We start from the raw sequence: 15308 nt of genomic DNA, 5'->3' as shown, positions 1-15308 counted from the left end.
CATGAAAATATCATAAAAGAGCAAGGTATTGAAAAGCAGGGGAATTTAGGCTGGACAGAGATACCTATAAGAATCCCAAGTCCCACAGGAAATACTGGCTTGGTTATTTAAGGCATGTTACTAGTAAAGGAGAAATCCCCAAAAGGAGACCAAACAATCATCAACTATATAGGTGTCACAATCAGGTCTGGGAATTATAAACATCTTAGTACGAGGTAATAATGTAAAGTCCCCACATTTATAATTTGTGATAAGGCAGATCTAAAAAGGAAAGGATGCGAAGGTAGCAGCTTTTATTTCCTAATTAAAGTTAGAAAAGCTGGTCTAGTCTAGAAAAAAACCCCTTATATTCTCACTGGCTGAACAGGGAATAATTACATTTGTAAAAATTATTTATAGTCTTAATAAGGTTGATTTGGTATCTCATCACCTTCAAAATTCTAGAAAAGAGATGAGAGAGATTTATGTGCAATTCACCTGGAAGTGGATAACAAATCCGTGGAGATTAAATATCTAATTATCTAACACGTGGGAGGAATTTGGTTAATTGGTCTGGGGTTTTTACACAGTTATCTATATTGCTAAACTCTGTCTTGCTCAAATTTACTTGACTGCTCTGATGCCTTAAAAAGATAACAAGAGGAGCTATTAAAAGGGTTATTATAATTATGGTGCACATCACTAAGTTGACATGAACGGAGCAATTAAACTACACCCTGGTTCATTTTGATAGACAGGCAACTTATGCTGTGGTTTCCTCATGATTTCTGTCTAGGTTGGACACAGAGCAGATGAAGTTGTATCCTTCCTGTACAAGGCCTGGGCCCCTCTACTGTAAACAGAGAGAAGCTCAGAGGGGCAGAATACCTTCATGACGAAGAAGAGAAGGATGATGATGACCACGTTGACCTGGGGGTGAATCCACACAGCTGACTGGCCCAAGCTTTTGGGATCACCTATGTGCTTTACCCATGTGTTGTTGTCAAAGAGGGTGCTGATAGCTTCACGGGGCATCAGCTGTGAGGGAAGAAGCAGAGCGGGCAGGTTTTCCACAAATGTATTTTATGTCCTGTGTTAGAGAACGTATACCCAAGCCTCGTTAGTCCAGAATTCTTTCTGTTCTTTTCTCTGAGAGAAAGTCTACCCTTGGGCAAAACTATGCAAGCTCCAAGTCTGAGCAGTTGCCCACTCTTGGCTTAGATACAGAGCCACAGGTCTGAGCTAACCCCCTGCTCTTAGACACCCCTAGAGCTGACCTCTCCAGCCATGAATTGACCCATTCCTGGTGGAAAGGTGAGTGAGGCGATGACAAAAGTAACGATTCCAGGATAGAGCAGGCGGCTGAAAAAGAGAAAAAAGTTAGTGCTATCCCCCACTTAGCCAGCCCACAAAGCAGCCACACTCAGCTGCCGAGCTGTTGTTTCCCATAGCCTTCTATTCATTTCAACAACGAATACTCTCTTGGTCAAGAAAATGACCGCTTGGGAAAAGCCTGCACAGCTGCCCCAACCCACAGTATCAGAGCTTCCCACAGCTGAACACAGCAAGGCCACCTAAAGGCATTCACCTGAAGGAGGAGCTGCTGGCGGGAAATCAGAAGGTAAGTGTGCAGGGCAAGGGAAGGGCAATGACTCACTGCTTAGCAAGAAACTGGCTGAGAGCCTTGTGCTTTCGGACACCGAGCATGACTTGGCGATGCAGATAAACAAAAACAGCTCCCAAGAACCCGCAGCAAATCCTAAGGGTGCAAGTCACAAGGCTGGAAGCTCTGACCCGGACTCTGTAGGGAAGCAACCCAGCAGCTTCCCTCCTTCTCTCACCGCTCAGCTGCCTCATGGTTAATCCATACTTTTATTTATGCTCTCCGTGGCTTCTTCCTGGCCCGCAGCCACGCCCCTCCCTGTCTCTGCTCCCCACACCCAGAAAGAGTGGTCCCACTAACCCAATGACAGCAAAAGCTGGGAGTTCCTTCAGGTCAAAGGGGAAATCCATCCGGAAATTAGTTCTGAACAGAGCAGTAATAGTGACTGTAGGATAAAAAGGCAGCATTAGGGTGGGAGCTCGGAGAGAGCCGCAGGGAGAAGAAGACAAGTGTCAAGGTATCTTCCCTTCTTTCAACCCCAACCTCTTCTCTCCCATTGAATTTTCACTTTTCCTACTAGCATCTCTCCATGGTTATACTCTCTATACCATGATCTAATTCCTCCCTAGACCCTGAGCCTTGCTCTTGCTCCCCAAACAACGGCATCCATTGTTTTTCTGAAGTGCTCCAGAGTTACGGTTTCTGCCACTTCACCACCACCCCTGTTTCACACCACCTCCACTGAGACCTCCCGTTACCAGCATCCTTGTTCCACACTGCCAGGACGCGGAACACAAAGGCACTGAAGGTGGCTGCAAAGAATCCTCGCCAGTAATTCCGAACGGCAAAGTAGGTAGAGGTGACCTCGATGCTGAACAGCACTCCTGTGGGGCAGGGAAGCAGGTCACGTGCAGACGCCCACGCCTCCCACGGCTCAGACCGCAGAGCTTCCCCTGAACTGTGAGTCTGTGGAGCCCCAGTGCAAGTGATGCTTTCTTGTAGCTCCTCTCTATGACCGCATACGTGTCTATGGAGACTTTCTGCTCCCAGCCCAAGAATGTGGACCAATGAGGTATGGAGGAGATGGGAGATGGACAGGCTCTTAACTCCCTGAACCTCAAGCTCAAGTACATTTGTACTTAAATTATAGGACAGACTGGGTTCACAACTGTCAGATATCCATGGACATTTACAGAAAGGTAAAACAGTCCTGCAGAATTATTAAAAAGGGAAGAAGCTTCCAGAGCAGGTGGTCAGCATTGTTGCCAAAGAGGCTTCAGGGTTTGCATATTCCTTGACACCCCTTTTCATCTCCCTATTGCTCCCTCCACCCAAGGGCAAGTTTATGAGGAATAAGAAAAACAGGATAGGGCATTATGCACATCTACAGGATTCAATATTCCAGAAAAAGAAAGCAGAGGAGCGTTCCTAATGATAATGATACAAGATGTGACTCACAAGGACCAAAGCCAGGACAACCTAGGTGAGAAGAAGGGAAACCCATCATGCTTAGCGAGGTGAGTGAGGTAAAAAGGAATGGTAGCCAGTAGGCACTAATTCTTGTTCTGAGGGGAGAGGCTCAAGCAAAAAGTGAGGAAGCGAGTGTAGCAAACATAAGGCGTGCTAAGCCAAAGGAAGCAATGCTAATGAGGCCATAAAAGCATCATTTGCAACAACAGAGAAGAGTATCTGTAAACTTTAGGATAAGGGAGTTGATCTTTGATTAGGTCATCAATGACTTTACCTTAACCTAAGCTAAGCCTCCTCCATATCAAACAGTACAGAGGACTGAGAAGGAGCTGAGGACCAGCCAAACCAAACCAAAAATGAACGAACAAAGCGAACTTTGTCCTTTTCTCATGGTGTACATTGTTGGTATGTTCAAGGCCAGCCATCCCCTCCGTATTCGGACAGCAGCTCACATAATAGGGATTTTCTTTTCCTCACCCTGTGTTCAAAAGTCACATCTCTCAAATCCCTCATGACCGCCAACCTCTCTTTTGCAGGGACAGTGACTATGTACTCAGGAGATGGTGGCTTAGGGCTGTTTTCTTGTGGAGCCCAAAGCTGTCTTGGCAGTGGATTTCTCTGGTATTGCCTTCTCTAGAAAGCCATCCCCGATCTTCCTTGTCAAGTAGAAAGCATCTGTTTCTCATCCTACTCTCTCCATATTTTGGATTATTGTATTTTCCACTTTCAGATGTAGCTACTTGTACACACTCCTAAGTTTTCTGGGATTGGAGGTTCCTTGGAAACTAAGCCCTGGCGTAGTGGTGAGCACCCATTTGGGATTCAGTGCCTATACTGGAATAGAGAGGAGAAGGGAGGATACGGAGGAGGAAAGAACACAGCGAGGGAATTTCAAAGAGTGGAGCGGAGTAATGAAGAGTTATGCCAGCCACTCTTCTGCTCTCCTCTTTAAATCCTAAGGACAGGAGTACACGGTGTGAATCACATCTTTGTTCTGCCTGAGTGCAATTATCCAACTTACATTTTTTTTGGGGTTCTTTTTTTCGGAGCTGGGGACCGAACCCAGGGCCTTGTGCTTCCTAGGTAAGCGCTCTACCACTGAGCTAAATCCCCAGCCCCTCCAACTTACATTTTAAAACCATTTATCCTCCATGATGGAGACCTGGGATCCTTTTCTATAGCGGGTCTGTCACAGTGTGACTGGGAGTGAGAGCTACCTTTCATGTTAGCCAGAGACAAACATAAAATATGCTGCTAAAAGGAAACAGCTTTAAAAACACGAGCAGCATTTAGAAACTCTGGTGTCTTAGATCTGGAACACTGCTCTCCTCTTTTCTTCTGACTTCTTGTCTAGTTCCCATGCCACGCCCCTATCCACTGAAGGCACTGCTCTTGGTCTCCATCTCCTGCTACTCACAAACACAATTTCTTTCTCAATTTCGCTTATGCCTGTGGCATCAGCCATGGATACTGATTAGATTCAACTCAGTTCCTGGACCGTAGACTCATCAACCTAGTTGCCTATTTTATATTTGGGCATGCCATAGGAACTTTAAATTCAATATCCTCTAAGTAAAATTTTTTTACTCCCCTCCAGACCCAGTTTACTTCCTGCATCCTCTCTCATGTTTGCTGATAGTAGTCTATTGCAGTGCAAGCACTGTGAGCCTGGATGTTGGCATAGAACTCTCTCTCCTATCTTCACAAAAATATCAGCCACCAGGCAGCATCAATATGACCTGATCCCACTCGAGTTTCTCAGTCCCTCCTATATCTCCTTTGCTGCCCAATTCTGCCTGTCATCGTGTAGAATCAGGACGAGAACAATAGTCTTCTTGTTAATCTTAGATCAATCCTGTTAATCCACAGCCAACTCAATCCTGCACACTTGTGCCAAAGGGATTGGATAGGCAGGCTGAGCTAACCATGTCACTTCCTTGTTTTAAATCCTTCCATGGTTTCGCTTCACCCATGACAATACTTCACAAAGTCAGTCTCATGAGATGTCACAGGTCCCATAACAAGGTCTCTACAAAGAAGGCTTGGTTGGACATGCTGTTTACAGCCATCCTGGGTACTCATAATGCATCCCAACAGCTCAGATGTTCTCACTGCCTACCCAGTTCATTTGTTTTTAACTACTTGTTTATTCCTTTTAATCTTGCATTTTTCTAACCCACTGGAACTTGGAGTGGGTTTTCACTCATTACACCTACTAACACTGGGAAGAACTCTGCTCTGAAAAACATATTTGGGCAATCCTACCCTAGAGAATAAAGCTTGCACGACTTCTGCAGACCTTCATGGTTCAGGCCCACTTATCTGTTCTGAGTCACTTCCTATTTTACTTTGTCATTCTCCCTAGTACTACTTATTACTGTAACAGCAGATATTGACTTTGGATACTGTCCATTCTGTTCAGGGTTTCCTTCCCTTCTTTTAGGCTTCTACTTACTAATTACACCCATGGCAAACAATGTCTCTTTCATAACGCTTCACAGGCTCCCCCAGGCTGCCTTGGTGGTTCATTGCACTTTGCCTAGGAAGCCACATGGTCACTTAACTGCCTGCAATGATCTATGTGCCTGTCTGCCTAAGCCCCTTGAGAGTGCAGGACCAACCCCACTGTCTGGCACACACTGGGAGCCAAAGGGCTTTGGTTATTTCGATAGGATGATGAATTATATTACTTTGATCAGTACAAGGAATTAGGAGTTGCCTATGCTGTGAGTAAAGGACCTCCACACTACATTTTTTTCTCTTAGTTACTCTATATTCACAGAAAAGAATCAAGTACTGCCATCTGCAGATAGGTTTGTCATTTGCTGCATAATGCAAACAGCCTGAGCACAGCCCCTTCACTTACAAGTGCTTGGCAATTTCCTGTGTCTAGAGCAATGCCTGATACCTTACCTAAGGTAAGTCGTAAGACCAGAAAGAACCTCTGAGTCCTCATAAACCGAAGTGTCAGGAAGAGAATGCAGACTCCCTTCCCTTTAAAATGCTCCTGACAACCAAAACAACCATACATTCTCCTTTTTATTTGGAAGGCTAAGGGGTAAATAAATGCAGCATTGTATAAATATAGCTGTGAATGTCTAATGTGCAGAAACTCAAACACACTACTATTCACTGACAGGGGCTAATGACTTTAATGACTGGAGCTGACAACAGAAGTGTAAACAGGATGCCAGTGGTGAACACGTTTCCTGGATGCACCTATGCTGCAAGCTTCCACCCATATGAGAACAAGGCATACAGAATAAGCTTTCATTAATTTTGTACTCTCAGCATACATCATTTCTAAGTTAAGCCATTTTAGATACCCAGAAAACTCCTCTATGAAAAGACTGATTGCAGTTTCATCATTGAAAAGAGGCTTCTAGCACCTGGTTGTTTAGGAAGCCCATGCCTTTCTATAACTGCATTTCTTCAACTATCAACATGGACTTTCATCACCAGTGATTTCAATGATACACATCCCTGCCCTGCTAACACAGTTACAACTCAACTTTGATAAGGGAATGAAGAGGCCTGCCTTTTGTGACCATGTCTGGTTGCTACTAACCTATGATAATATCACTCTTTTTCTTACATGGATAGAAAAAGTTAAACCCACTTTTAAGTTGCTGGCATATGAAAAATAACTTACTCTAAAGCTCCCATAAGTGCTTCCCATTTTAAAGCGCATCATTAATCTATGTACAGTCTACTGAAATCCCAGTGTCTTTAATAAAACAAAGGAGGTAAGTTTCCCCTTGGAGAAGGAAGTACACAGAATCACTTGACACAGAACAGAATGTGTAAAGCAAAAGGCTCGGCAATGCAGAAAGGCTTCAGCGTAAGTGGAGACCAGGAGAGCTGCTGTGCTTCTAATACCTGGCTCTGCGTGTGCTGCCAACACAGCCCTGCTCCAGCCACTGGTCTTTCTGTAATGCTCTATTGAACTGCACTCGCAGTACTAGGTGGGAATTCATGCAAAATGGTCAGAAGAAGGCGCAAGGCAGGTGCTACCTAAGAGCAGCAGCTCTCGTTACAGTGGAAATGGTTAACTACAGCACTTGGTGAAGCTGACAAGAACCAGCTGGTCGGCTCATGCACTGGGGAGAGGGCAGACTTGCCTCCAAGTGGTGTTCCAAAACAGCAACCGACCCCCACGGCACAGCCCACTGTCAGGATGTCAGTGTAATAGTATGGCTGCTACTAGGGAGAGACAGACAGACAGACAGGAGAAGGGCAGAGGCAGAGAGATGGGAGGAGAATAAGCATGGTTGGGAAACAAAAGAGAATGAGAGGCCTACATCACAGGAATGAACACGGTCCCATCATCCCTGTGATTCCCAGGCCAGGAGAAACTCAGTGAGTTTGGCAATCAGGAAGTGACCTTCTAAACCAACAACCCAAAAACATACCAAGGAAAATGTTGAGTGGATAGATGCCCAGTAAATGATCAAATAGTGATGAAACAAAGGGGGCTGAGGAGAAGTAGCAAGAGGTGGGAAGACCTCGCCAACAGAAAACCATCAGGTGAGAACAGCCAACGTCAAAGGAGCACTCAGCTCTTGGGTAGAAACGGATGGGTCCCTGGAGCCCGGGTGCGGCGATCTACAGTCACTCCATGATTGCCCACCCATAAGTCTCTTCAGTGAGCATGGCCCCTCAACCCCAAAGCTACAGCAGACACTAACCACCCTTCCAAATCTGGCTCAGGCAACCAAGGTAGGGAGGAAGTGAAACTTGCCTCCAACAGGGGCTGCAAAGTAGCATCCCACGCCCACTGCACAGGCTGGCACCAGGAGATCAAGCTGCCCAGGCACGGTCTGCAACAGAGAAGCACGACAGGCAAGGCAGGTGGCCGAGGGGAACAGACAGGTGGCATGTAAACCAGGTGGGTGGGTGTCAGGGACCACAGAAGAACGGGCACAGCACAGGAGGAAACATGGAAAGGAATGGACACAGTTCATGTGTGCAGGAAGGTAACATGGGGCAGGACTGGCTCAGTCACCAAAGGGGCACACAGATCAGGAAGGGATAGACACTAGGAAGACAGACAGAGGCTGGACAGAGGATCAGCAGGCAGGGACATGGAGAACTGGAGCACAGGTTAGTGAGATGCCGCCTTCAGCACCAAGGCCAGCCCAGAGCAGGCAATCCTCCCCTGCTCTCTGCACACACTGAGGGCTTCCTTCTACCAACTGGTTCCTGCTGTGCTGTACTGCCTCACCTTACCTCATAGACACCAGAGAACATGGACATGAATTTGCTGAGGACAGCAGCACAGATGCTGGCAATGTGAACAAAGGGACCCTGGAAGAGAATAGGAGAGACAGGGCTCAGGGATGGAGGAGACATATGGTGATGACATTAAACCAGTTTCCTGTTCCAGGCCCTGGGCTAGTTGCTAGAAATGGAGAAGCCAGACACAAGTTCTGCCTTAAAGGAAGGAAGAGATGAAAAATCAGTGTGCTATCAGGTAATGCCACAGCCTAGGAAGCAAATGAAGAGGAGTAAGGCAAAAGAGGCAAGGTGGAGACTTGGAGAAAATGGCCTGCCCTGGACAGTAACCACCTGAGTTAGTCCTTTAAGTGATAATTACATGAGAGAGCCTCATGGGTGTCAGAGTGGAAGTGTTCTAGGGACCAGCACGGAACGGTAGAAAGATAGAGAACAGCCTTATATATAATCCAAGCACAGGGTCGCAGGCAGACTGTAGGGCTGGACACCAGACAGACACAAGGATGTAGATCAGCCTGGGGCTGGCCAACTGTTGGGAGGAGTGAAGATCTTATATTAAGTGATATGGAAAGCTCTCAAGACTTTCTTGACTAGAGGTCAGAAGCTTCCAATTCCATTTTGAAAGATGCTTTGGCTACTGTGCAGATTGGTGATGGGGGTGGGGATGGCAAGTGTGCTCACAGGGATGAAGCCTAAGGAGACTAGCTGGCAACTTGAAGGAAGAAGTCTCATTCTAGATCTGTTTTCTCATGTCAAAATAATGGGGAAACCCAAGGACTGTGCTGATTTTGAGGCTAGCCTGGGCAACATAAAAGTTCCAGGTGGGGGTTGGGGATTTAGCTCAGTGGTAGAGCGCTTGCCTAGCAAGCAGAAGGCCCTGGGTTCGGTCCCCAGCTCCGAAAAAAAAAGGAAAAAAAAAAAAAAAAGGAAAAAAAAAGTTCCAGGTGAACCTGAGCTATAGAATGAGACTATTTCAAACAAGCAAACACAAACCAAAAATAAGTAATAAATAAATAAATAAATAAATAAATAAATAAATAAATAGTAAGGCAAGGAGATTGGTTCAGATTATGTAGAGGGCAGACGTTTTCTAGAGACATTCTGGTTGCTATAACTTGGGCCTGCTACTGGCATCTACAGGTAGAAGTCATGGATAATGCTAGCATCTCCCAGGTCAGAGCAATACCCCTCTTCCCAGCAGTTTTCCAGCCCCAAACCTTACTTATGCCCAGTCGAGGGGCTACTATAAGGTTCTCCAACTCTAGTAGCTGTGTCATCAAACCCAGGGTAACAGACTTCTAAGGCTTCCCCATCGTTACTGCCCTTTGGCCCTAGCCGGGTCAGTCAGCTCTGCCATCCCTTCCCTTGGCTGCGCACACTTACCTCTTTCCCCACAGGGATACCACTGCCCAGACCGGCTGTCAAGGCCACCACCTTGGCTACAAAGGCCTTGAGTGTGAGGTATTCCTTCAAGACAACACCACGAAGAATTGTCTTCATCTCAGGGATTCCAGAGCCTAAATAGGTTTAAAACAGATACTGTATATACGCGCTCAGGCTGGAGGTTAAGTGGGAGAAGAAAGTAGAGATAGGAAAAACAATAACCATGTTGAGGAGGACGGGGGCACTTCAGAGTGGGAGGTCTGTACAACACCAGACTGCGTCATATAGAAAGTACTCACCCACAGCCTGGGGAGAGATGAGTTGGCAAAAGAGGGCACTGAAGAGGATGAGGATAAGTGGGAAGGTGACCCAGGCCAAGTACTGTAGAGGAAGGCTGGGCTGCATCTGGGCATAGGTCCACTTGTAGGCTGTAGGAACACAGACCCTGAGTCAGTTAGAATTGAGGAAAGGTTGACAGTGAGATCATCTCATCCTGCCCCCCACACCCCCATGCCCTGGACATCTTGTTTGCCTGGCCCCAGGGCATCCCTTTCACTGTACTTGTAGAAACTCTGAGCTGAGGTTGGTGGCCTCCTGTCCAAGCTCCCTCTGGCTGAGGTTGCTGGTGGCTGTGGTGCAAGTCAGTTGAGTAAGATGATGTAGCACTTGGCTATAGGATACAGGGTAACCACTGACAACAGAAGGCGCTCCTAAGGCTTAGAAATGTCAGCGATGAGACTGAAGAATCTTGGGAAAGCTGCACATGCCAGAAACCCTGTTAGAGGGGCACTCAGAGTCTGCATGTCAGCTGGCAGGAAAGGGCCTGGGTGGCGTTAAGGTTCTCAATAACTTTAGTTTTATCTAGAGACAGAGTCATACCTGATCACTCCTGCAACATGCTTAGCCCAACACACCTGGTCTACTCTACATCAGAGCTCAGAAAGAGTCTCTACATGGAAAAGGTGGAGGGCAGCAGTCCAGGGAGAACTTACCCTGAAGGCTCTTGGCGCTAACATAGTCCATGCACCAGCTGACAAGAGCCATCAGTAGGCCCAGGAGCACAAGAAAGATCCAGTCTTCCCCCAGCTTCCTTCTCAGCACACGTCCCAGGCGATGGACACAGTCTAGGGAGAGGTAAGGGTAAAGAAGGAAGAAAGCAGCTCTTTGCTCATTTCTTTGGGAGCAGCCTGAGGAGGGGAGGTGGGAGTCGTTGCTGTATTGGTCACTGGACATCTCTTTATGTCTCTGCCAGTTGCTGTCCCTGTCATTCCAGAAAGTACTACAGCCCTACTCCTGTAATGTCCTTGTAAATATAATGTCCATGTAAAACTATTATGGTTGGGAAAGAAGGCAAAGTGTGTGTGTGTGTGTGCGCACATGCTCGTGTGTTGGGAGATGTGTAATGGGGCGTTTAGGTTATTCTCCCAACCCCTGTACCTCCTATTCCAGATTCCTTTATTCCTCAGTCCCCATCACCTTGACATTTAGAATAGTGGTCCTCATCCAAGCTGTCCACAGTAGAACTGGAGTCCGTCTTCTTGGGTATTCCCCTGTCCTGTGCCTGATATGAATATTGTTCTTTGTGATGGCCATATATCTGTATGAATAAAGAATGGTCTCTGTCTATCTTTTTGAGGAGTCAAGAAGAATACAGAAGGCATGACATAGATTTAGAGTTACGGAGAGGAGTTGTTTTGAATCTTGGGCATCGAAAGTTGCATGCAGAGTACTTTACGGTCTTCCCTTCTCTCAGCTCTCTTCTGTCCATTTACACAGTTCTGTTTTCCATTGCTCTTCCATGCCTGCTTCTGTTTCATTTCTCCAAACCCAGACATGTCTTGGTCCATAGTAGCTTTTATCAAGAAACTTAACTTCTACTTGGAAGTGGAGGTACTAAGAACTGTGTGGAAATTACTTACCCATACCAGGCAGGCATTTCCTGTATTACCCTGTGTCCCACATGTTTCTGTATTTCCCTGTTACCCCTGCATTGAGTAACCATCTCAAGATCCAACTTAGACAAAGAGAGTCCACAGTAACCTAGCTAATTATGTTATATATAACTATATAGTTATATAACTATATAGTAAATGTAGTTATATATTTACAGTGCTGGATGGTATCTGCTTGTGTCTTGCCTTGGAATGCTTGTCTACCTTGAGATACTCAGCTTCCTTATTAAAGTTGTACAAAGCCCATCCATCTCACATGCCAGAATTTATATATACAAACAGGATCTGGGCTCAAAAAATACAAGTTAATTTACTTCCCAAAGTGAGCTAACTGGGTCCCACCAAGAAGTGAGGAGGGCAGACCTATCCGTGTGTTAGGGTGTGTCTGTGAAGAATGTATAAGGGTGCTAATCACTTCATGATGGCCCCACACACTCCACACTAACTCATCCTCTGGGGCCAGGTCAGCCCAGGCCATGATTCTGGGACAGCCCGGATAGAAGAGATCTTATTTCACAATATGAGCAGCAGTTTGATGTTTCGGTCTTGAGCAGGCACATACTAAATATCCTGCTCATGAGGAAAGCAGCATTTTTCTTCAAACTCTATCAATAACCCAGAGATAGAAAATACCCCTAGCTGTGTGTGGTGGTGCACACCTTTAGTCCCAGCACCCAGGAGGCAGGGACTGGCAGATCTCTGTGAATCTGAAGCCAACAGGGTCTACATAGAGAGTTCCAGGCCAGCTAGGGATACACAGTAAGATCCGTCCTCAAAAACAATCAGAAAGCATTTCCCTTGAAGATCAGCTCTTAGCACTCTTACTTGCAGACTGGAAAAAATGAGGAAACAGTGTGCTTAGTCCCTTCTAACACTCAGGCTGGGAAAATGCTGCTAAGAGCCAGATGTATTCTGCTGGTCCAGGAGTAACCACCACATTATGACAGGTTTAGAGAGGGAGAAATCAAAGCCAAAATGTACAAGTGACGAAATGTCTGTAAAGTGTTGAGAATCCTCTAGTGTGTGCAGAACTGAGGTGGGAAGGGGGGGGGGAACTATCTTGACAAAATGTTTTGAGAGTCCTCTTGTCTGTACAAGACTGAGGTAGGGATTGGGCACAGAGCCATGTTCACAAAATGCTGTGAGTCCTCTAGTGTGTGTAGAATTGAGGTGGGGGATAGTGGCAAAACCAAATTGATAAAATGCTGATGACTTTTGTATCCTGGGAGCTCCACACGACTCTGGTTTCTGTGTAAGTATAGTATTTTCCCTCAGAAACATTAGACAAAAAGAAAACACATTACATTCCTGCTTGCTTTCAAGGTAGGTTGGAATCTGGATGAACTAACTCTACTCCCAAACTAAGCTTGCTATTTTTCCTTTGGTCAAGTGTCCAGTCACCAGAAAGTGCTCTAACTAACTGGGTAGTGGTGGTGCATACCTTTATGCCCAGCACTCTGGAGGCAGAGCCAGGTGGATTTCTGTGAGCTCTAGGCCACCTGATGGACAGAGCTAGTTCCAAGACAGGCAAGGATACACAGAGAAGCCCCATCTTGAAAACCCGAAATCAAAAAGAAAAGTGCTCTGATAGCACTTTTGCTCAAGTGGTCAGCCAGCTTCCTCTAGAAATGACCAGCACTGGGGTGAGAATGAGCTGTCTCTGACATTTATATCCTGCTCAACACATTTCCCTCCTCACTGTGTACCTACCCTTAGCAACTGCTCAGGGAACAGATTCTCATGACCCTTGTGGTGATACCACCTACACAGCCCACCTCCAGGTTCTGAGCCTGACTCCAGGACCCATAGCCCTGTCAGCAAAACTTCTAAAGTCTGATCTTTCTCATACCCCTTCCGTTCTCCTCTACTGCATTCTCTGCAGTTAAGAGGCATTCACTTGTGCTAATAGTGGCCTGTAAATTTCCCAAGGCAATTAATTTCACCTTCCTTATCTTGTGCCCACACCTATTTCTGTTTTAGCTGCCCATATACCACTGATCCCCAAGTCCTGGAGGGTAATTGCCTTTGGGCATAGCTCTGCAATTCCCTTAGTGTCTTATGTTTCACGGAAAGCTTTGTGTTTTTCCTTCCACCATGTGGGTCCCAGGGATCACACTCAGGTTGTTAGGTTTACAGACAAGCACCTTTACTTAATAATTTTGTTGGCCCCTTTTAACAATTACAACCCTGCCAACCAACAAACAAACAAACAAGATCTCAAACAAGCTAGGCCAATGCTGGACCAGAATTTTACCTCCAAGCCCTTAAAAACTGGACCCTATTTCTGTGCTTATTTCAATACTGGTCATTGATCACTGAGAAATCATTCACTCTGTTTCCTCTGCTTGGGGGATTGTGTAGAGAAAGCCTATGTTGCCTACATGTAGGTGAAGGCAGAGGCGATCCTTATGGCATTTGCAGCTCCTACAAAACCCACTGGTTATGTAAGCACATAAGCTTGCACTCTTCATGGAAGTATGGCTTTGCTGGTTCCCCACATGGTTTGAACATTGTTAGTAAAGGCTATGTAAAAGTGCATGCAACTCTTAAGTAAACACAGTAAGCTCAGATCTTTAAAAGGCTTTCATGTATTGAATATATTTACCATTTAATTTTCAAATAAATTCTGTACCTCCTTCTCACACAACAATCAATTTTCACTAATGCTCAGCCCCAGACAACTGTCCGCTGCTCCCCTTCCTTCCCCAGCACGTTACCTGTGTTGGGTGGGCATTGTGCCTGGGACCCAGGTCCTTTCGGGGCCGGTGCTGAAGGCTCCCATTCTCTGAGGGCAGTCCATAGCTGGTACAATGTTCGAAGGGCATGTACTGGTACTGGGGGGCAGTGCCCCACCAGCTTTGTTCACCTCCATGTTGCTGGGACTGGGACCGCTCCATGTGTCCTCCCCCCAAGCCCCAGCCAGGCCTTGGCCTGCTTGCTCCTAGTCTCCCCCTAGTACCTCCTTAAGCCTCTGCTTTTGACTGTCCCCAAGGCGTCTGGGGCAACATGCCCACCTCTAGCTATTTATAGCTGTCTCTCCATCACATGACCCATCCCCCCCCCACTGCCACATCTGATCCTTCTGGGGTCGAAGCAGGTGTGAGTGGAGTGTGGGGGTGGGGGTAGGAGAACCTATGGGACAGTCCAACAGGGAATTCCCTCTGCCAGCCGGCAGCGTTGTTCCTTTCCTACAAGGCTCACTAGTTCCTTTCTAAGTATCAGCAGGACCAGAGTGAAAAAGTTCCTACTGAAATTTCTAGGCTGTGTGTATAGCTGAGCGTCCCCGCAGACCTCGTGGTAAGTGAGGGGAGAGAGAATGTTGAACGAAGCCACTCAGTGTTTTGGTAACATTAGACAGGCAACTCACCTGGGAGAGCAGCTGACGCCTCTCTGCTATCTCTCCTTGTTGGTTGGGCTGGTTTCAGCTCAGTATCTCTTAAGGCTTCATCTGGACTTTTCTGCAGCCAGCTCTCCACATGCATCAGATTCCCAGCTTTCTCCTCCAGCTCTCGGCCCTTGAGTCTGCCAAGAGCAGCTAAAAACACGCTGGGGCCTTCCCCTCGACCCCACCCATATCACCACTGGGTGTGGATTGTCTCTCATTTCCTAGACATATGTGAGAGCCCCAGCAGCAGCTCAGATCAGTAGGGAGGGACTGAGCTCTCAACTGGACTGTGGTGCCAATG

General features: G+C 46.6%; 1 protein-coding gene across 3 annotated transcripts in view; it reads right to left on the bottom strand.

The window, feature by feature from the left end:
- Clcn1 (chloride voltage-gated channel 1) overlaps positions 1-15041 on the bottom strand; it is a 29375-nt gene extending 14334 nt beyond the window's left edge. Inside the window, exons 1-12 of one of the 3 annotated variants that reach the window (XM_039107135.2) lie at positions 14340-15039; positions 11147-11267; positions 10663-10794; positions 9970-10098; positions 9671-9804; positions 8282-8359; positions 7174-7252; positions 2341-2466; positions 1943-2027; positions 1637-1738; positions 1257-1341; positions 868-1017 (exon numbers count right to left, since the gene is read on the bottom strand). In XM_039107135.2, the coding sequence (XP_038963063.1) occupies positions 868-1017; positions 1257-1341; positions 1637-1738; positions 1943-2027; positions 2341-2466; positions 7174-7252; positions 8282-8359; positions 9671-9804; positions 9970-10098; positions 10663-10794; positions 11147-11267; positions 14340-14519 (1401 nt within the window). In that variant the 5' untranslated portion in view covers positions 14520-15039. 3 annotated transcript variants of the gene reach the window in all.
- Positions 15042-15308: the final 267 nt, after the last annotated feature.

Source organism: Rattus norvegicus, chromosome 4 (assembly GCF_036323735.1).
Source record: "Rattus norvegicus strain BN/NHsdMcwi chromosome 4, GRCr8, whole genome shotgun sequence".
NCBI lineage: Eukaryota > Metazoa > Chordata > Mammalia > Rodentia > Muridae > Rattus > Rattus norvegicus.
The sequence above is the reverse complement of the archived record's forward strand: the minus strand, read 5'-3'. Positions and strand labels throughout refer to the sequence as shown.